This window comes from Protopterus annectens, chromosome 2.part1 (genome assembly GCF_019279795.1).
Source record: "Protopterus annectens isolate FY-2018-M chromosome 2.part1, PAN1.0, whole genome shotgun sequence".
NCBI classification, from domain to species: Eukaryota; Metazoa; Chordata; order Ceratodontiformes; family Protopteridae; genus Protopterus; species Protopterus annectens.
This window is the reverse complement of record NC_056729.1, coordinates 664,968,694-664,990,004: the sequence shown is the minus strand read 5'-3', so window position 1 is coordinate 664,990,004 and position 21,311 is coordinate 664,968,694. Positions and strand designations below refer to the sequence as shown.

General features: G+C 42.3%; 1 protein-coding gene across 1 annotated transcript in view; it reads left to right on the top strand.

The window, feature by feature from the left end:
• Positions 1–21,311, top strand: part of TMEM131L (transmembrane 131 like) — a gene marked incomplete in the record, with an annotated part of 1,995,267 nt that overhangs the window by 1,690,564 nt on the left and 283,392 nt on the right. The window contains 2 exon segments of the mRNA XM_044062407.1: positions 6,597–6,669; positions 18,182–18,300. Coding sequence (XP_043918342.1) covers positions 6,597–6,669; positions 18,182–18,300 — 192 coding nt within the window.

The window sequence follows — 21,311 nt, the reverse complement described above, 5'->3', positions numbered from 1 at the left end:
AATTCTTCAACAAAATTCTGACACACCTAGCACTATCTAAATTGTAAGTAGTAATGAAAGATTGTTTTATTTCACTGTTTACTGTTTCAAACATTGTTTTAAATACTGTTTCTTTAAAATTGAATGTTGTAACTAAATCTATTCTGATTGGATAGACTTGTGTATTTAATGCACCTGTTGTGTTTTTAAAAATGTCTGATGAAGTTTATGTTTGTGCCATAAACGAAAAGCGCTTCACAAAATATTTCGAGTGTGCCTCTTCATTCATTCTGCTCTTTGGATTTACTAGCATCCTGGGATAAGAAATAGCTCAGCCAATAAGAGGCCTCGCTCTATAGCATAGCGTGCCGAGTAGGAGCCGAGGGATCGGCTCCGAGCCCATCAGTATTGAATGTAGGCGAGATGGATCCCAAACATCTAAAGTTATGGTAAGTACATAACTAAAAGTTAGTGGTGGTGTGTGCACTCATGAATCTTGATATCATACAATACTATGAGTTGTAAGATGTATGGAAAAGTCTTCATGCAGTAGTAATACAGTTAATTGCCCTAAAGCACTGAATCATGTTCTTCTAATGCATCACTTACTGTCTGATGAGCATGTGCGTCAGTAAGAAATAAAACTTATGTTAGTTTCTGAAGACCTGGTTACTGGCAAAACTCCTCACAAATGTATACTCCTAGTTTAGTAGTTAAAGTGATATCCAGATGTTCATCGTGCATACAGCTGCAGTCATAACAGATGGGTTCTCCTGCCGTCAGGCGGGTCCTCGGTCGGCCGAATTCCAAAGTCTAGGTCCGGCGTCGGTTGTCATCGCTTTCTTTCCTGACGTCAGTGCGGCAGGGGTATATAAGACACAGCTGACGCCATTTTCTTCAGTCTATTTTGCCGCGCGGTGCCCGAAGAAGAAGCAGTTCGCAAGTGCCGGTCGGCCAGCTTGTGAAATTATGAAAATTTGGAAACCGAAGTCTTCTTTAAAGCTAAGTACCCCATTGGGGAAACTTTTCTTGCCTCAGACCGATGTCAGACAAAGTTAACAATTGTATTTCTTGTGGGAAGCAAATACTGCATAAGGATTTCCATTGCCTCTGTATACCTTGTTTAGGCCCAGACCACGACGTCTCGGGCTGTCACATTTGCGCTACTTTCAATAAACGCACTATTAATCGTCGGGCGGAGTTCGCCCAGCACTTTTTTGGTAAAGCTTTTGATTATAAAATGTCGTCGGAGACTCCGACTACCGTTTTGTCCAAAAAACGCAAGGACAAAGACCAACACGCGAGGTCCGCGGTCTCCACCGACACCACTCCAAAACCGGTTACACGTGGTCCAGTTCTCAGTGAGGCGCCTACGCAGCCCCTGACTACCGACAACACTTCTCTGGCGGTGTCTTCTGTAACTGAGACCGCAGGTGCCTCGGCCCATACCCAGACTACAGCTACCGAAGCCACTGTGAGTGTTGAGCCTCCTAATGTGGACAGGTCTACTTCCACCCATGGTGTCTTTAGACCCTCATCTTCCTTTTCCATAAAGGCCTTTACTAAGTCCAAATCAGCCATGCATCCCAAGAGTCCTGTTGCACAGGGCCCATCTCCAGGCCCCATGCCTAAAAAGCAGATGCTAAAAATGGCTGAGGATTTAATTACTCTTATCACTGTTTCCCAAACCCCTCCGGACAAGATACCCAGAGTGGAGGAAGATTCTCCCTCTTCTGACCAGGGCTCCATTATTTCAGAACATTCTGATGAAGAGCAACACTCGTACTCCCCTTTTGAAGATTCTGATGCAGAGCAGTCCATTCCTTCTGTATCTCCCCCAGAGGATTTTTCTTTTGGGGAAACCTTGCATACCTTGAGGGAACACTTCCATTGGGAAGGCCAAGACTTTTCTGATTCCAAGAAAAGACTTAGGAATTTCTTTGCTACCTCAGCACAGACCTCTGGTGATACCTCCTGTCTTGGACATACTTGATGATGTTTACTTGGAGGCTTGCCTTAATCCGGATTCCCTGCCTCCTGCCCCAGTCAAGCCTGATAGGTACTACAGAGTTCTTAACTCTCACCAATTTCTTTACAAAAGCCATAATGCTGACCTTGAAACCATTTCTCAAGGCCCCAAGGGAATGAAGGCCTCTACTGCTAAGAATCCACTACCTTCCGAAAGAGAGTCTAGATCCTTAGAAAGGTGAGGAAAAAAGGTATATACCTCGGCCACCCTAGCCATGAGGGCCTTAAATTGTCAGTTCCATATGCTTAAATATCAGCAGTTTCTGTTATCACAATTAAGGAATAAAATGTCACAACCTGAACAACCAGATTTGAAGGAGTTGCAGGATATGAGCATAGTGCAGAACAAGTGGGTAAACACACCTTACAGTGTGGCTATGATGCTCTAGAGGCCTCAAGTAGAGCTGCTGTTACAGGATCAGTCATTCGTAGACATGCCTGGCTTAGGGAACAAACCTTGCCTGATCATGTTAAAGCTAAACTACTAGATGCTCCTTTACAAAAGGATGTATTATTTAGTACTAATGCTGAGGAGATACTACGGAAAATGGAAGAAAAAGCTAAACCTATGCAAACTGTCAAAGCTTTTCTACAGGTTCAACCACCACGTTTTAGCAGAAATTGGCCTTCAAAAAACTGGTCCTTTCCAGCCAATGACAAGCCTCAAAGAGGTATATACAGGCGCACAAGGGGCAGAGGACAATCTCAAGGATCATATAGAGGCAGACAATGGCAAACTCCAGCACCAAGAGGTGGCGAAGACAGTACACAACAATACAGGAAACAAACCCAATGACTTTCCCCTTTTCATGCCAAGCAAGTCTCAGCTGGCAGCACCCTTGGGAGGAAAGCTGGCATTATTTACAAAAAATTGGCATATTATCACAACAGACAAATGGATCCTGGACATTATAAACAGAGGCTACAGATTTCATTTTCACACTCTTCCAAAAATGAGAGGCATGCCAAACCTGCCACACAATCAAAGGGCAGAGGCTCAAATACAAATTTCAAAGCTCATGGACATGAAAGCTATTCAAGAGGTACCTACTCATGAACAAGGTCAAGGTTTTTATTCCAGACTATTCCTGGTACCAAGGAAAGGAACCGACTGGAGACCCATTTTGGACTTATCCATCCTAAACACATTTCTACTCGTACCAAAATTCAAGATGCTCCCCTTACAGCAGCTTCTTCCCATGCCGGGCAAGGAGTCTTGGCTGGTAACATTGGACCTCAAGGAGGCATACCTGCATGTCCCAATCAGACAAAGCTGCAGAAGATACCTCAGATTTCTTGCAGGTTCAATCCACTATCAATTCTCTGCATTGTCCTTTGGCTTATCTACTGCGCTCAGAGTATTCACAAAATGCCTGGCATCAGTAATTGCCTACTGCAGACTTCAAGGGATACAAATTTACCCTTATTTGGATGATTGCCTGATCCAAGCGGGCAGCAAACACATACCTCTGGAACATCTGGCTTATGTAACACGGTTATTGAATTCTCTGGGATACACAGTCAACAAAGAGAAATCCAGGCTAACACCATCTCAGAAAATAACTTTCCTGGGTGCCAACTTGGACACAAACACCCAGATGGCCTATCTTACGCCAGAAAAACAGGGGCAATTAACTCAGTACTTCAAAATACTAGCAAATTGTACCAGGCTAACTGCAAGGAAAATCCTGCAGGCTCTGGGCTTCATGGCATCTTGCATTCTTCTAATCCCATGTGCAAAGTTGCATATGAGGAAACTTCAATGGTACCTAAAAAACCTTTGGTCTCAACACAGCCACAGTTTGGAAACAATAATACCAATAATACCATGTTTGCAAAAGGAATTTCTATGGTGGGCCCAAGCATGCCAAACAAACACATGTCTACCATTCTGCAAGCCTCAAGCAAATCAAGTCATCACAACAGACGCCTCGGACTACGCCTGGGGGGCACACATGACAGGCAGGTGCATTCAGAGCAAATGGTCCCAAAAGGAAAAGCACCTTCACATCAATCAAAAGGAAATGCTAGCAGTGATAAATGCAATTACAGCTTTCAAGGACCTCCTGCATCCAGGGCAATTATTGATAAGAACAGACAACACCACAGTAATGTGGTACATAAACAAACAAGGAGGAACACATTCATACCCCCTGTGCAGGCTAGCCATGTCACTTTGGAACTTGGCTCTGGAATGGCAAATCGAACTTCAAGCACAGTACCTGCCAGGATTGGAAAACACGCTGGCAGACAATCTAAGCAGAAATATGACAGACCCACACGAATGGAAGTTGCATCCTCAAGTCTTTACAAAGATAATCCAAGCGTGGGGAAGGCCAGACATAGATCTCTTTGCCACCCACAGGAATCATCAATTGACAAAGTTCTGCTCAAGGACCTTCCATCCAAAGGCCTGGAGAGTGGACGCCCTTTCTTTCAGTTGGGCAGCACGGACAGTTTACGCCTTCCCACCTTTGCCTCTTCTGCCCAAGGTGCTCTTGAAAGCAAGAGCAGACAGACCGAAGATGATACTGATTGGTCCAGACTGGCCAAGACAACACTGGTACCCACTCCTGAGGAGCCTAACACATACTCCTCCCTGGACCCTACCTCTAATGCCTCTTCTGCTGACTCAGCACAGCTACAAAACTCTTCACAGGCAGCTGAAAACACTCAGTCTGGCTGCATGGAAAATTCCTTAACACCACAACAGACCCTACTCTTCAAAGAGGCGCAGGATGTCATTTTGGAGGCCAGAAGGCCATCTACTAGAAAGGCTTACTCCGCAAAATGGAAACGGTTTTGCGCTTGGAATGACAAAAAAGGCCAGGATCCTAGAAAACTAAATTTGCCTCAGATATTACAGTATCTAGCTGAGCTGTTGAACAGTGGACTTTCATTTTCCTCCATCAAAATTCATGCCTCAGCCATTTCTGCAGAATACAACACTGATCCACCCTTATTCTCTCACCCACTCTTAAGACAGTTCCTCAGAGGGGCTAAGAATATAAGACCTCCAAGGAAACCACCAATACCAGCCTGGGATCTTAATTACATTCTAGAAAAATTAACATTGCCTCCCTTTGAACCAGCTGCCTCAACAGATTTGCAATATTTGTCCTGGAAAACAACTTTCCTTCTGGCCATTACCTCAGCTCGTAGGGTTTCGGAACTACAAGCCCTCATGGCTGTGCAGCCCTTTCTCATCTTCCATCAGGACAGGGTTTCCCTACGAACCAACCTGTCATTTATGCCTAAGGTAGTATCCAGGGTAGCTTTAAATCAGGCCATATACTTACCTACCTTTTACCCCAGTCCTCAAAACAAAGGGGAAAGGCTGCTACATTCCTTAGACATCCATAGACAGCTACGTTACTATTTGGACAGAACAAAGCCTTTCAGGAAATCAGAACTACTCTTTGTTTCCTATGCTGTAGGAGCTCAAGGGAAGCCAATTTCCAAGCAGACAATTTCAAAATGGATAGGCCACTGCATACGGTTTTGTTACTCCTTTCATGGTAAATCTGTACCTGCACGAATCAGATCCCACTCCACAAGGGCCACAGCTACCTCTGCAGCCTTCCTCAGAGGAGTCCCTACCAAAGATATTTTGGAGGCAGCCACTTGGAGTTCTCTGTATACCTTCACTAAACACTACCACCTACCTTTATACTCCAAAACTAGAGCAGGCTTTGCTACTGCTGTGTTGCAGGGCATTCTGGCTCCTCCCATTTCCACCTAGTGCCTACCGCCCTGTGCGTAGCTTTGGGATTCTACCCATCTGTTATGACTGCAGCTGTATGCACGATGAACATAGTGCAGTTTTGTACCTACCATAAATGTAGATGTTCGAGTGCTAATATAGCTGCAGTCCAGGTTTCCCTCCCTCCTTCCCCTCTGGGTACAGACCTAGTGGCTAACACCTCATCTTACAACTTGATTGGGTTATCCTTCTATGGTGTATTTGCTTGCAACTACTGATTTTTGATTATATTGTAATGCATGATTATATATTATATATATATATATATATATATATATATATATATATATATATATATATATATTGCCTTCCTTCTGGGGGCACCTGACATCTGGGGCAAGAAAGACTGAAGAAAATGGCGTCGGCTGTGTCTTATAAACCCCTGTCGCACTGACGTCAGGAAAGAAAGCGACGAAAACCGACGCCGTACCTAGACTTTGGAATTCGGCCGACCGAGGACCCGCCTGACGGCAGGAGAACCCATCTGTTATGACTGCAGCTGTATTAGCACTCGAACATCTACATTTATGGTAGGTACAAAACTGTACTTTTCTGATTGTCTTCTAAAGTGAGAAGGGTTTTACTCTTTCAACTGAGTAGGTTGTTAGGGTCTTCCACTGACTAGTGCATGCATTTTTTTACCTTTGTTTGAGAACAGATGTCTTTTGTTTAAAGAAGGATTTCTTTAATGTTTAATATTTTTATTGACAGGTTTATTTTGTGACCCTTAATGAACATGTTTCTTTGTGTAGGTTTTATGTACAAAAATGGGCTTTGTGTTGCACTACAGTTTTGCAAAACTTTTTTTTTTTTTTTTTTAATATAGATGAGTGTGTTGCACATAGTGGGTTTCCTTTTGGCACATCCTTGTACCCTCATCACAGCACATATGATACAAGGTAATTACAACATTGTTACATAAATCTGCTTGTGTTGAGATATATGACATTAAGGAGAATGATCTGTTCATGTGTTTCTGTGGATGAACATTCATGTAGTAAAATGTATGTATGGCATTATGTAGTTCAAGGTGTTGGGCTTCAGAATATAGCAGAATATCGAAATAAGGCAGTTGCACTTCCTGAATATTCAGTTCCTAGTGCCCCAACCCCTTAAACCTTTCAAGTCTTGTAACTGAGAATGGGTGCAGTAGTCATTTGTTGGTATGCCTGATAAATGCAAGCTTCCATTAAAGTTGCGCTTGTCACGTTTATATATCTTTATTGGCATCTTTTTTGGTTGAAATGATGTTCCATCTGCCATCTGTCACTTTCAGAAAAGCTCTTCATATTTGTAAAAGTAGTTGTATGGAGAACGTGTTTTTGATCCCATTCTAATTTTCATTAACATGAATTTCTGTAGGAGGAGGGGCTACCTTCACTCTGACCCATTTCACCATATTATTTCTTCACTAGGGATGGAGCTCGGTGGAACTGTATTTGGGGTGGGGGTGGACTTCCATGAAAATCACTCTTGTTTGTAAAATGCCTGAATATTTAATTTGATGTTGGTTCCTTCCCAGTGAGTCTGTGATTAAGAAATTTGCTGGCTTCAGTCTTTCCTACTGCTTGGGGTGTACCTGCCAACTTTCAGTGTGCCATGATATCATGTGCCGTCTCAGAAGTGCATGTTTAGCCCCATGCTCCCAAGTCTGAATTGTTTTTTCTGCCACTTCATCGGTTCAGGGTTGATTCTGATGTTCGTATGCAGAAGAGTTAAACCATCAGAATGTTTCTGTGGCTGTCAGACTGAGCTTGAATACATGTTGCAGTAGTGGTACTTGTATGGCATTGAGCAGTGCAGTAAGCGCTAGTGTCACATGTTTAGCCTCCTGCACAATGCAGGGACTGGGAATTAGTCTCTTATCTGATCCAGTGCTAGTGCTGCATCACAATGGCAGGCAATGATCACCATGCAGTCCCCTTATTTTGAAAGTTTCCACCTTGACTAACAAGGAGTTGAGTTTGCTTCTATCCTGTACTTTAGTAGTCAAGTGGAAACCTGTAGGGGTGCACTGCAGACAAAGACAGCTTTGTTGTATATGTGCTTGCTTGTACACCATTACACTTTTCACCTACTTAAACACCAGAACAGTTTGAAGGCTGCCATAATACTGTGGAGCAATCTGTTGAGTCTTCCAGCCACTGCTGTCTAGTGCAGTTAGGACCATGTTTCTTCTTCTAATTCTCCTTTGAAGCAGTCATACCCTGATGAACTAGAGTCAGGATGGTCCATTGGGACCACTTGTGGCAAGACTCACTGTGTAGCTCCTTTACCCTCAACAGTCATTTGCTTGTGTGGTTTGACTGTGCATCACAAGTGAAAAATCTACTCTTAAAGAACACACTGTCATGATGGTCTGGCTTGCACAGGATTCACTGTCTCTCTGTCTCTTTACTGTCACCATCCACAAGAACTCTTTTCAACATGTATATTTATCATGCCACATCTGGCACTTAACCACAATGTGCTCAACCTTCTACTGAATAATCAGACATGGACCTGCCTATAACAGAGCTGGATCTAAGAAGTATGTTCCCTTGATTTTTTTAACAAGAAATATCTTTATTAAATTTTGACATTGGCAATCATACATTTATATAAATGAAGGCAAACCATATTTACATAATCTTAGTTGCAAGTATTATGCATCACAAACCATATTGACATATATTAGTTTCAAACACTATATATTACTTATGATTTGCCCAATCATTGTCAGTCAAACATTACATAGCTCATTCAAATCCTGCCTTCTACTTCTTTTAAGCCTCATTCCTACCCTGTATGTATTGTTCCCACAATTCCAAATTTTATATGTAATTTGCTCCTACTCATTTCCAAATATCCCAATTCATGTTGTTTTATTTATTTTACTATATTCTCTACTTCTATTAGAGTTGGTTTAGACTTTGATTTCCATTTTCTAGTCATTTCTTTTTTGGCAGCCACCATAATTAGATTCTGCAAGGCATTAATTTGTCTAGTCAATTCCAGTTCTGTATCATATCTCAGAAAAATCACTTCCCTAAATATACCAATTTGTTCACCCAGTATCTCTGATAGAGTAGTCTGCAGGGAGTCTTTAATGTCTGCCAACTCATTATACCCTCAGAAACTATGTTCCTAATTTCCTTTTTCTTCACTGTCACACCTCCAACATTTGCAGTCTACCTGAGGAAAAATTCTCCGGAGTCTGCTTGGTGTGTAAAAATACCTATGTAAACTCTTTCAAGCAAAAATCCTAAATCTTTTAGATTTTTGTATATTTGGGAGACATACATATATCCCCTCATTGTTTCTTTGTGAATTGCTTAACCAAACTCTCTTCCCAATCCTTTCTAACCTCATCTGATTGATTCTTATATTTATCATGCAGTATTTTATATGCTGTACTAATTATTCCTTTTTTAACAACAGCTTCTTTTCTAGATTCTACTAAAAACTCTACCAGTACTGGTCTTTCATTTAGGACTCCCCTATTTCTTTCTCTTTGCATATACTCTGATATCAGTCCTTGATAGAGGAGGCAATCTGTAGCCTGCAGTCAAAATATATTCTTGGTCTCTTCCCATTCTGTTACCTTTCCCTGTCTAATTAATTGCTCCCAATACCTTGTTTTTTTTGCCATTTTTCTCCAGTAAATTCCAGCCCCCCCCCCCATTGCCTATTGTGTGTATCCCTAATTGCAGTCATCCCTATTGACAGAATCTCCTTTCTCCATTCCCGTGTTGGCGTAGTTCTTAGAATATTTTCTTCTACTTTATGAATATAATATCCTATATGATTCTTGTTATCCTTCTTAAAGATCTGCATCCAAAATCCCAATCTCTCCTTGTTTCTTGAGCTTCCCCCCATTTCATCATCATCCCTTTCCATTTTGAGTTATAGGTTTCTGCTTGTGCTATGTGTAGGAGCATTAGCTATGTAACTCTGAAATACTGCTTCAGTGTGGGTAATCGCAGTCTGCCTTGTTTTGTTGGACGAATCAGATTATCCCACTTGACTCTTGCTGTCTTCCCATCCCAGATAAAATCCTTCAGGTCTTTATTAATTGTTATCCACAAATTCTCCTCTGGTTGATAAAAATATGCCTGACCTGTGTACAAGACGGAAGGGACTAAAAACATTTTAACTGCTTGTATCTTACTATCCATATCCATATAACAGAGCTTCCAATTTCTCAGTTTTTGTATTATCTTTTGATGTTCTTCGTGTTTCACTGTTGCAGTCATTACATTTGGGTTTTCTGCTTGCAGGTAGCCTCAGTCGGCCTGATTAGCAAAGTCTTGGGTCCTGCGTTGGTTGCTGTCCCTTCTTCCATGACGTCAGGTCGTCAGGGATATAAAACATGCAGCCGACGCCATTACATCAGTCTTTCTTGCCGTGTGGTGCCCGAAGCAGAAGCAGTTCGCAAGTGCCAGTCGTGCGACTCCTGAAATTTTCGTTTTCGAGTTTCAGAACCGAAGTCTTCAACTAAAGCTAAGTACCCCATTGGGGAAACTTTTTCTTGCTCCTTACTGATGTCAGTAAAAGTTAATAATTGCATTACTTGTGGAAAGCAAATACCTCATAAAGATTTTCATTCGTACTGTATTCCTTGCCTAGGCCCTGATCACGACGTACCTTGCTGTTGGGTTTGAGCTTTATTTAATCAGCGCACTATCCATCGTCGGTATATTTTCGCCTCTAAATATTTCGGTTCTTGCTTTAATTATCCAGAAATGTCATCGGTTAGCCATCCGGCTACCGGGATTCCGAAAAAATGCAAAGATAAAGACAGCGACAGGCCGCCGAGCTCCAAAACTGCCGACACCGCTTCTCCTAAGCCAGTCGCCAGTTTGCCGGTACTCAGTGAGGCGCTTTCACAGCCCTTGATACCTGCTACTTCTGATTTGCAGGCTACTACTGAGACCCATTCGGAGTCTGGTATGCCGCGAGATGCTTCAGCTATGGAACCCATGCATTTCTCTACCTTGGATGGGTCCGGAGCCGCTGTGCAGGCACCGGCTTCTGATGGTGTATTCAGGCCTACGGACTTGCATATTAAACCGACACCTCCTTCTTTACTTAGGCCTAAATCTCGATCCATGCCTAAAAAACTGATGCCCAGGCCACTTGCTCAGGCCTCTATGCCTAAAAAACAAATGATAAGAATGGCTGAAGATCTAATAACTGTAATCAGGGGTAGCCAACCCCCCCCCCTCTTCTAAGAGACCTAGGACTGAAGTTGATTATGAATCTTCTGATCAGGATTCTGTTATTTCTGATGATCTGGATTTGCTCTTATCTACTTATGAAGATTCTGATGCAGAGGACTCCATTCCCTCTGCTTCCCCTCCTGAGGATTTTTCTTTTGGGGAAACCTTGCATACTCTAAGGGAGCATTTCCTCTGGGAAAGCCAGGATTTTTCTGATTCAAAAAAGAGGCTTAGGGATTTCCTTTTCCTACCTCAGCATAGGCCTTTAGCTATTCCTCCTGTCCTAGACATTGTTGATGATGCCTTTTCGGAATCTAGTTTGGCCCCTGATTCCCTGCTCTCTTGCTCCCAGGAAACCTGACAGATACTACAGTGTCCCTGAGTCCCACAAGTTCCTTTTTAAAAATCCTATTGCAGATCCAGAAACTATTTCACAGAGGCCTAAGTGCATTAAATCTTCTACTGCTAAAAATCCTACCCCTTCTGAGACTTCAGGGCGCTGGATAGATGGGGTAAGAAGGTTAACACTTCTGCAACCTTGGCCATTAGGGCTTCAAACTGCCAGTTTCATATGTTAAAGTAGCAGCAGCATGTTATTGTACTGCTTAAACAGAAAATTATGTTGATTCCTGACTGTTTGGAAAATAAAGAATTACAGGATTTAATGCATTCTGCTGAACAAGTTGGAAAACATACTTTGCAATGTGGTTTTGATTGATTAGAGGCCTCTTGCAGGGCTGCTGTTACTGGGTCTTTGCTCAGAAGGCAATGCCTGGCTTAAGGAGCAATCTTTGCCTGATCATGTTAAAGCTAAATTGTTGGATGCTCCTTTATATCAGGACCGCCTGTTTGGCAACAAGGCTGAGGAAGTTCTTAAAAAGATGGAAGATAAAGCTAAATCTATGCAAACTATTACAGATTTTTTACAGGTTCAGCCTCCTAGATTTAGTAGGCACTGGCCCTCTAAGAATTGGTCCTTTCCAGCCCCTTCCAGGTCTTCTCAAGCCAAACCCAGACACAGCAAAAACCCCAGGTTTCAGTCCCAGGGGGACACACAGAACTAAGCTATGGGGGGGGGGCCTTCACTTCCAAATCTGGGAATAAGATTCCCCCTATGGTAAACGGTCTCAATGACTTCCTTTTAAAATTTCCAAGCACTTATCAACTGACTACCTCTTTGGGGGGAAAGATTGCTCTTCATGCAAAGAATTGGGAACTCATTACCCAGGACAAATGGGTTTTAAATATAGTGTCCCAGGGATGCAGATTTCACTTCCACACATTGCCAACACCAAGAGGGTGGCCGGACCTACCCCCAAATCAGGGGGCAGAGGCCCAAAAACAAGTACTTTCTCTCTTAAGCATGGGGGTTATTCAACTGGTACCAGAAGCGGAAAAGGGACAAGGTTTCTACTCGAGACTTTTCCTGGTACCCAGAAAAGACCATTCATGGTGTCCTATCCTGGACTTGTCTACTCTAAACACCTTTTTGGAGATTCCAAAATTCAAGATGCTGACTCTTCACCAATTACTTCTCATGCTAGGCAAAGATGCCTGGTTGGCAACACTAGATTTAAAAGAAGCATACCTGCACATCCCAATCAGGGAATCTTGCAGAAGATACCTACGCTTCAAAGCAGGCTACACGTACTATCAGTTCTCTGCACTGCCCTTTGTCTTATCTACTGTGTCCAGGGTATTCACAAAGTGCCTAGCTCCAGTTACTGCATTTTGCAGACAAAGAAATATTCAAATATACCCATACCTGGACGATTGTCTAATTCAGGCAGAAAGCCAGGACATACTTTTGAATCATCTCTCCTTTGAATAAAGGGTTATAACTTGTCTGGGGTACTCCATAAACGAAAAGAAATCACACCTGCTACCCTGTCAACAAATTATATTCCTGGGAACAAGCTTGAGTACAACTTCCCAGATGGCTTACCTTACGCCAGAGAAACAAATTCATTTGACAACCTACTTCAAACTAATGGCCACAAAAATCCTGCTATCTGCAAGGCAAATACTGCAAGAGTTGGGGTTCATGGCCTCCTGCATTCTTCTAATTACATATGCAAAACTGCATATGAGGAAACTACAATGGTATCTAAAAAGCCTATGCTGTCAACATTCTCAGGATCTAGAAGCAATGATTCCTATCATACCTTGCCTACGGTTAGAGTTCCTTTGGTGGGCAGTGGCCTGCCACCAAAACAAGGGACTACCTTTCACTCCAACCCCTGCCACCCAAACCCTAACAACAGACGCATCAGACTATGCATGGGGGGCTCACCTGGCAGGGAAGTGCATTCGGGGCAAATGGAACCAAGTCAAATGCACCTGCATATCAATCAAAAAGAAATGTTAGCTGTACAGAATGTTCTGACAACCTTCAAGGACCACATTCTTCCAGGACAACTAATGGTAAAGACTGACAACACCACTGTTATGTGGTACATAAACAAGCAGGAGGGTACCCATTCTTACCCCCTCTGCGGACTAGCCATGGCATTGTGGAACACAGCCTTGAGCTACCAAGTGCACCTACAAGCTCAATTCCTGCCAGGAAAATTAAATACACTGGCAGACGGACTAAGCAGAAACCTCATGGATCCACATGAGTGGAAACTGGAACCAAGGATTTTCAACATGTTGATAAGCAAATGGGGGAGCCCAGATATAGACCCGTTTGCCTCTCCCCAGAACTACCAATTGGAAATATTTTGCACAAGGACTCCCCACAAACAAGTCTGGAAAGTGGATGCTCTGTCCTTCAGCTGGAAAAACCTATCAGTCTATGCCTTCCCCCCTCTGCCTCTGCTTTCCAAAATACTACTAAAAATCAAACAGGACAAACCAAGGATGATTTTGATTGCTCCAGACTGGCCGCGCCAACACTGGTACCCCCTCCTGCACAGTGTGTCATGGCTATCTCCATGGTACCTGCCTCAGCTTCCTTCCCTGCTGTCTCAGCAGGAGAACCAGATTCTGCACCCTCAGCTTCTAACACTGAATCTTGCAGCCTGGCTAATTACTTAATCTCTACTTTACCATCCCTCAGCAAACCTGTGATGGATATCATTTTAGAGGCAAGGAGGCCTAGTACTAGAAAATCTTATGCTGAAAAATGGAAAAGAGTCTATGCCTGGAACCAGTCTCGAGGGATGAGCACAGCAGCGCCCAATTTACCTCAGATTTTACCATACTTAACTGAGATGGTTCACAAGGGCCTGCCATTTTCCTCCATTAACATCCATGCCTCAGCCATTTCAGCTCATTATAACGCAGAACCACCCATCTTCTCTCATTCACTGCTCAAGCAGTTCCTCAGAGGGGCCAACAATTTTAGACCACCCAGGAGAGCTCCAACCCCAGCCTGGGACCTTAACTTTGTCTTGTAGAAACTCACTCTACCTCCTTTCGAGCCAGCTGCTACTTCAGATTTAAAATTTCTTTCTTGGAAAACAGCTTTCCTTTTAGCAATCACTTCAGCTAGAAGGGTATCTGAATTACAGGCCCTTATGGCAGTGGAGCCTTTCATCATCTTTCATGCGGACAGGGTGTCCCTCAGAACCAATCCATCCTTCATGCCCAAGGTGGTGTCCAGTGTGGCACTTAATCAGTCCATTCATTTGCCAACTTTCTTTCCCAATACACAGAATAAAGGTGAATGGATGCTGCATTCCTTAGATGTGCACAGACAACTTAGATTCTACTTGGACAGGACTAAACCTCAAAGGAAATCTGAACAACTGCTGGTGGCATTTGCTGCAGGGGCAGAGGGGAAGGCTATTTCAAAGCAAACCATTTCTAAATGGATAAGCCATTGCGTTCATTTCTGCTGTAAGCACCATGGAAAACCTATCCCCCAGGGGATCAGACCTCACTCCACCAGGACTGCATCTACCTCTACAGCCTTTCTCAGAGGCATCCCTACCAGGGACATCCTAGAAGCTGCTACCTGGAGTTCTATACATACTTTCACCAAGCATTATCATTTGCCAATTTTCTCTAAATCCAGAGCTGGCTTTGCCACTGCAGTCTTGCAGGGCCTTATAGCTGGCCCTAATGCTATCTAAATTCCTCCTCCCAACCATAGCTTTGGGAATCTACCCAAATGTAATGACTAAAACAGTGAAACATGAAGAACATAGTACAGTTGTGTACACTTACCATAAATGTAGATGTTCGAGTGTATTCACTGTTGCAGTCCTGGTTACCCTCCCTCCAGCCCCCTAACCTTTGACTATACCTCTACTTTACTTTACTATGCTTAAAAGCCTTTTTGGTGTATTTGCTTTTTTGTTGGAGGTATATATTTGTACTTTTATATTTAATTGCTTCCCATTAGGGGGTCACCTGACATCTGGGGCAAGAAAAACTGATGTAATGGCGTTGGCTGCATGTTTTATACCCCTGATGACCTGATGTCATGGAAGAAGGGACAGCAACCGACGCAGGACCCAAGATTTTGTTAATCAGGCCGACTGCGGGCTACCTGCAAGCAGATAACCCTAAATGTAATGACCACAACAGTGAATACACTCAAACATCTACATTTATGGTAAGTGTGCACAACTGTACTTATACCCCTGACTACCTGATGTCACGGAAGAAGAGACAGCAACCGACACAGGACCCAAGACTTTGTTAATCAGGCCGACTGAGGGCTACTGCAAGCAGATAACCCAAATGTGATGACTGCAACAGTGAATACACTTGAACATCTACATTTATGGTAAGTGTACACAACTGTACTTTCTGGCAAGGCTTAAATAGCTGCATGGCCCAGTTGTCTTGTATGTTTTATGATTCTAAGGAAATGTCTAACTGTGTATATTTCATGCACCGCTGGAAAAGTACAGATTAGACTTCCATGTTGTATTTCTTCAACATTAAAAGTATTGCAAGGAGCTGTTTCCTGGCTAATTGAAGGCTTTGGCCCTGAAGTGTGTACTGAAAAAGTTAAGGGCCACAGGCAAACTAACTCTGTTTCCTTTATGCCAAGGAAGAAGGGCTGGTCAGTCTTGAAACAAACTGTCTCGAAATGGCTAATTTAACTGTACTTTTTGTTATGACCAGCAGGGAAAAACCTTGTCGAAGAAGATTAAGGTTCACTTACTGCAGCTTTTTCTTTTATAAATGTGTCAACACAAACAAATGTGAATCAGCCACGTAACCGTCTATCTAGAGTCATAATAAAACAACCAGCCATTTTGCATCAGGAGTCAAAATATCACTAATAATACATTAGAAATTCAAAGTATAATCACAAAATATCAGAAAGAAACATTGTCAAATATCATAATTTCCAGGTGAGATCCACTGCATCGAAACCCCAATTGGGGGGGCAGAAATGCCAGGTCTGTAAACCTGAGGTCACACAAGCAAAGAAAAAATTATAATTAAAAGAACAACTCCCTTTTTTTCCTTTACTCAGAATGGACCAGCCTGTGATACAACATTAAATCCAGTTGTTATCAATTTAAAAGCTACAGAATGAAATACCTACAATAAAAATTTGTTGCTTAAAGATGCATGACATGTTTCCTTTCTGCCAACACTTTCTTTAGACATTATAAGCTGGACACAGATTTCAGGAGCACTACAGTGTTTGCAACTGCCATCTTCTATGTGCCTTCACCCTAGGTCTGTGGACAAGCCATAAACTGCTTTAGTACTCCTCCTAATGTTTATGAATGATACTTCATTGGTGATTCTTGTGATAAACCCAGTACCTTTGTGAGAATACACTCATCCTAACAACAAATATTTGAATGCAGGGATCACTGCTGCAGTATATGGTTCATAGGTTATGCTTCCTCTTACCAACCAGCTAGGACCTTGTCTTCTTTCTATAGTCAAGAAATCATAGAACTTGGTGCCAGAGCGTCTCTTCTACTCCTTTCAAATATCAGATGTGTACACAGGTGACTATCTTTTGGCGGTATGGGTTGGAGGCATACTGTGTATAGAAATTTGACAGCAATAAGTTGAAATGTGTTACTACGTTCTGTTTCTTCTTTCACTAGCATCCCTGTCTGATGTCAGACTGGTACAGGGTAGGTGGCTGTCTTTTGAGGGTAGTATTGAGAGAGCTGTCAGTGCAGATCTATGACTGCAGCAATTTGAAGTACATAACTGTGACCATTTTTTCCTTCACTATCATAGGTTCATAGATTCATAGGTTCATACTAGGCAATCTGCCCTAGGACATTTATAAGCCTAGCCAGAATGTGTTTGGCTTTCGCCACCCATTTTACATTTATTTTGCTATGCCCTTTTTCGAAGTTAGTATACAGTGCCTCTGTCTAACAGTGACACAGAAGTGATACCTGGGGTAAACCTACGATCTCCCATCCACTCATCAAGATTCCTCTTGAAGAGAGTCAGTGAGGGACTCTGCCTAACCTGAACTGGGATTTTATTCCAGAGTGAAGGAAGCCTCTGGGTTATGAATCTGTCCCTCCAGCATGTCCGATTTATTTCAGTGCTGAGGTTCAAGTCTCTCGAGCGCGTAGCTCGATGGAATTTGGATTTTCTGAGGTGCAGCATGCCCATTAATTCCGGGTTGGACATGTCTTTATACGTCAGGCACAGATCGCCTCTGAACAGGCGGTATGCCACTGAGTAGAGCTGGAGTTTCTTTAACCGGGCAGCATATGGCATCTGTTTGAGCCCTTTGATCCTCTTGGTGAGGTACTTTTGGGGTCTTTCCAGTTGCTGCAGGTGTCTGGTAAGGTACATCCCAAAAGGGGCATTGTACTCAATTATGGGCCTGATGAGGGATGAGTAAAGAGGCACGATGACCTCCCCTGATCTCGATGTGAATCCCTTCATGATTAGGTGGGCTATATAAAATGTTTTTCTAACCACTTTAGAATGCAAGAGAGGATAAACCCAAACATAGACTCACAGAGGGTGGACTTCTCATTGATTCATTGATATGGTAAGACTGTATTTATTATTTTCTTTATATTTATGGGATTTTAGCCTCAGAATTCTTCAAGATTATGTAAATGCAAGATAAAATTAACTTATTTCTTGTCGTATGGTTTTTGTTGGTGAATGATATCCTAGAAATACTAATAACTTTGCATTTTATTCTGTAAAGTTTTAGGCAGCAAGTGCTCTTAGGTTAATGGTCACACAAGCTTGTGTGTCGTCCTTTTTGTGTTCTTAATGCTGAAGGCTTTTTTGTTTGATTTAGCTGTTATGAGACAAGTCACATGTATCAAAGCAGCGATTTGGAATTCTCTGATGCTATACCTCAAACATACCTCTGTCCTAGCTTTGCGGAGATGATCATGGACCTGAAAAGAAACTCAGGTTAGTCGATTATGTGGAATTTGTGCATGTTGGTTTGACAGAGCATTGATGATAATGTACCAGTCAGTAGCTGTGTACATCTTCTTATGTAAACTTTTGTGTATTATGTGACTGTTCACTGGGAACTGATATTCAGTGGTACCTGTTGCTGAGTTTATAGTAAGCAGGTAGATCTTCACACTCACGTTCTATTCCTAATTTGTTTCCCAGGTTTAACAGAAGTCTTTCATTGCCTGATATTCCCAAGAAGTAACCTTCTGAGAGCTGCCAGTTAGTTTGGCACGGCAGCATTTGGATTTCTTACTGTGATGAAAACATCTAAAGCTCTGTGCTGCACTCTGCCAGTAGAAACTGGCATGAAGTGGAAGCAATACAGTGCTGGGGTTGGGGGAGCAGAATTCAATATAATCACGGAGGGATAGCTGTCATATAGAGGCTGGAAATCTGCCATTCTTTGTTAGACACATGACCTAGCAGGTTTAAAGCACAATTCTGAACATCATAATATCAGTCCATGCGTCTTCCAACAGGGGAGAGAAGAAAAATGGGTATTAATTCATCTAATTAGTGTAAGAACCAACAAATGACCAAGACTGTTGGATTCCATCTGCTTTTTTTATACCCCACCCTCCTTACTAATGACTCCAGATGAAAAGTCATTCACTTAAGGGTCAGTGATTTCATCAGAAAAAAAAATATTTAGTATCCATGGTGTAAGATGCAGGGTAAGTAAGCTAAATCCATTACATGTCAAAGTTTTGCCTTACATTAGCCCTGTACTGCACTTAAAATGTCTGTTAACTTGAAATTTCCACAAATGCAGCTGTTGCAAGCTAAACAAGCTATAGGCGGTTTTACTTCAGAGCAGGTTACTATGGAGTCCAAGTTCAGAATGTGGAATTAGAATGGAAGTCCAGCCAAAGGATTCCAAAAACAAATTCTAGAAACAAGTTTAAGCCTTTTCTATGAAGTGATAAATGCAGAGGTTCAACTTTAGAGGCATTGTTTATATATTAGTGTCCGTCACTCAGACGATGATTCTAATAAGTGTGTTCATCACTCAGAAGATGGTTATAATAAGAGGGTTTAAGACGGCATTAGCTATAATTTTGAACTTTTTTTTAGTTGTTAAATGTTCACTGTTTTGTTGTGTATGCACAAACGTTGTGATGGGCAGAGCAAAATCAGAGGCAGAATTTGGAACATTTGAAAGGTATGTCCAGAAGTTTTCTTGTTACTAAATATGTGCATTTTTTCATATAGAGTCTCTGCCTTTGTTGCATATTTTAATTTAAAATCGGTCATTTTCTGCTAATGATTGATTGCATTTTGGAATGGAAATTGTTTTGTTAAAATCATGGGACTGGGAAGATAACTGATTCCATTAGCGCTCACTTTAAGAATCCTTGTTGCAGTACATTCTGTATAATGGGATTTTGTCCACAACTGGATGCCTGCTTTCTGGCTGCACTTATACACCAGTGTGGATGGCCCCTTTCAGAAATTTGGTTACCTTATCCCCCCTCCAAGTATGTCAGCTGTAAAATCATCTGTGAGATGTGAGAGAGTAACCTGCCCCAATATTCTGTTCTTTGTCACTGGAGAGTATGACTTTTTACTATCGTGATCACATGAGGCCATTGAGTTTCCAGTCAAGAATTTTAGACTATAAACCCACTTTGGGTTTCACACTTTTCTGGTACTAATTGGTTACTTTTATTTATTGTCTATTGTATTTTTTTAGTTTAAGGATTGCTTTCAGGTGGCTTGATGTCCCTGTAAAAATAACAAGCCAGTGAGCCCTTGAGAGACTGATTTTTCATAAAGATTATCATCAATGCTGGACATAAAACCAGTCAACCTGACAAACAAGATCTAAGAGTTGTACACTGAATGTATTCTCTGGTAGGGCTGACCTTGGAAGTGGATGACATGATGGTAAAGAGGAGACTATACATCCTCTGTATCCAGTAGACAAGATGGAAGAGTGGTACAGCAAAAACAATTAGCTTGGGATCCAGGGTCTTCTACTTAGAAGGAGGAAAGGCTAGAAGTAGTTTGGGAATTGTGGTGAAGGAGAGGCTTCAAAAGACAGTGAGGGATGTCATCAGAATTAGTGACAGATTCATGGCAGTCAGACTCCAGTGTTAACAGTAGGGCAATTTTCATAATTTCAGCCTGTACTGCACAGTGAGGGTGTGATAGTGAGGAAAAGAGTACATTCAGAGAACCTACTAGACAAAGCTGGACAACATGAAATGGTGTTGATAATGGCTGACTTGGATGCACATATTGGGACAGATAGAGTAGGATCTAAGGACTGCCTGCATCCACATGAGTGGAGCAGCAGGAATAAAGGAAAGGCCATTCTAAACTTAAACTTCTGTCTGGCAAATGACATGTTGATGACCAACACATGGTTCAGCAATAGAGACTGTCACAATATCATGTACAAGAGTGGGCAGCATGTAACTTGGGTAGACTCCTTCCTAATAAGGAAAGGGTACTGGGGTAGAGTCAGCAATTGCAAAGTCATCCTTAGTGAAACAATTGGCCCACAGCATAAGCCACTGGTTGCTGCAGTCAGCTGCAGTCAGTGGTCAGAGAAGGCTTTAAGGTCAACAGAGACTAGGCTGAAGACCTGGAAGATGACTGGAGAGAATGCATGACAGTTCAGTGAATTGCTCATGGCTCTAGCACCTCAAGAAAAAGAGGAAATAGGTAAAGTTAAAGAAGAATGGCAGCACCTGAAAACACCATGTGTGCGGACTACAGAACAGATATGCAGCCAAGCCAGCTGTGGAAATAAGGTACATAAGGAAAGTTGGTGATGAAATGCAGAAGTCGAGAAAGTCATCAAAACAAAGGAGGAGTGCCGGAAAAAGTGGTAGACCAGGTTAGGAAGGAATACTGGCTGGCTAACAAATAGGCTAAGAGAGGAGTTGCAGTACCAAAGAACAAGGCATGAGAGGCACTCTGTCAGCTTCTTGAATGTGTCTCAATAGATATCA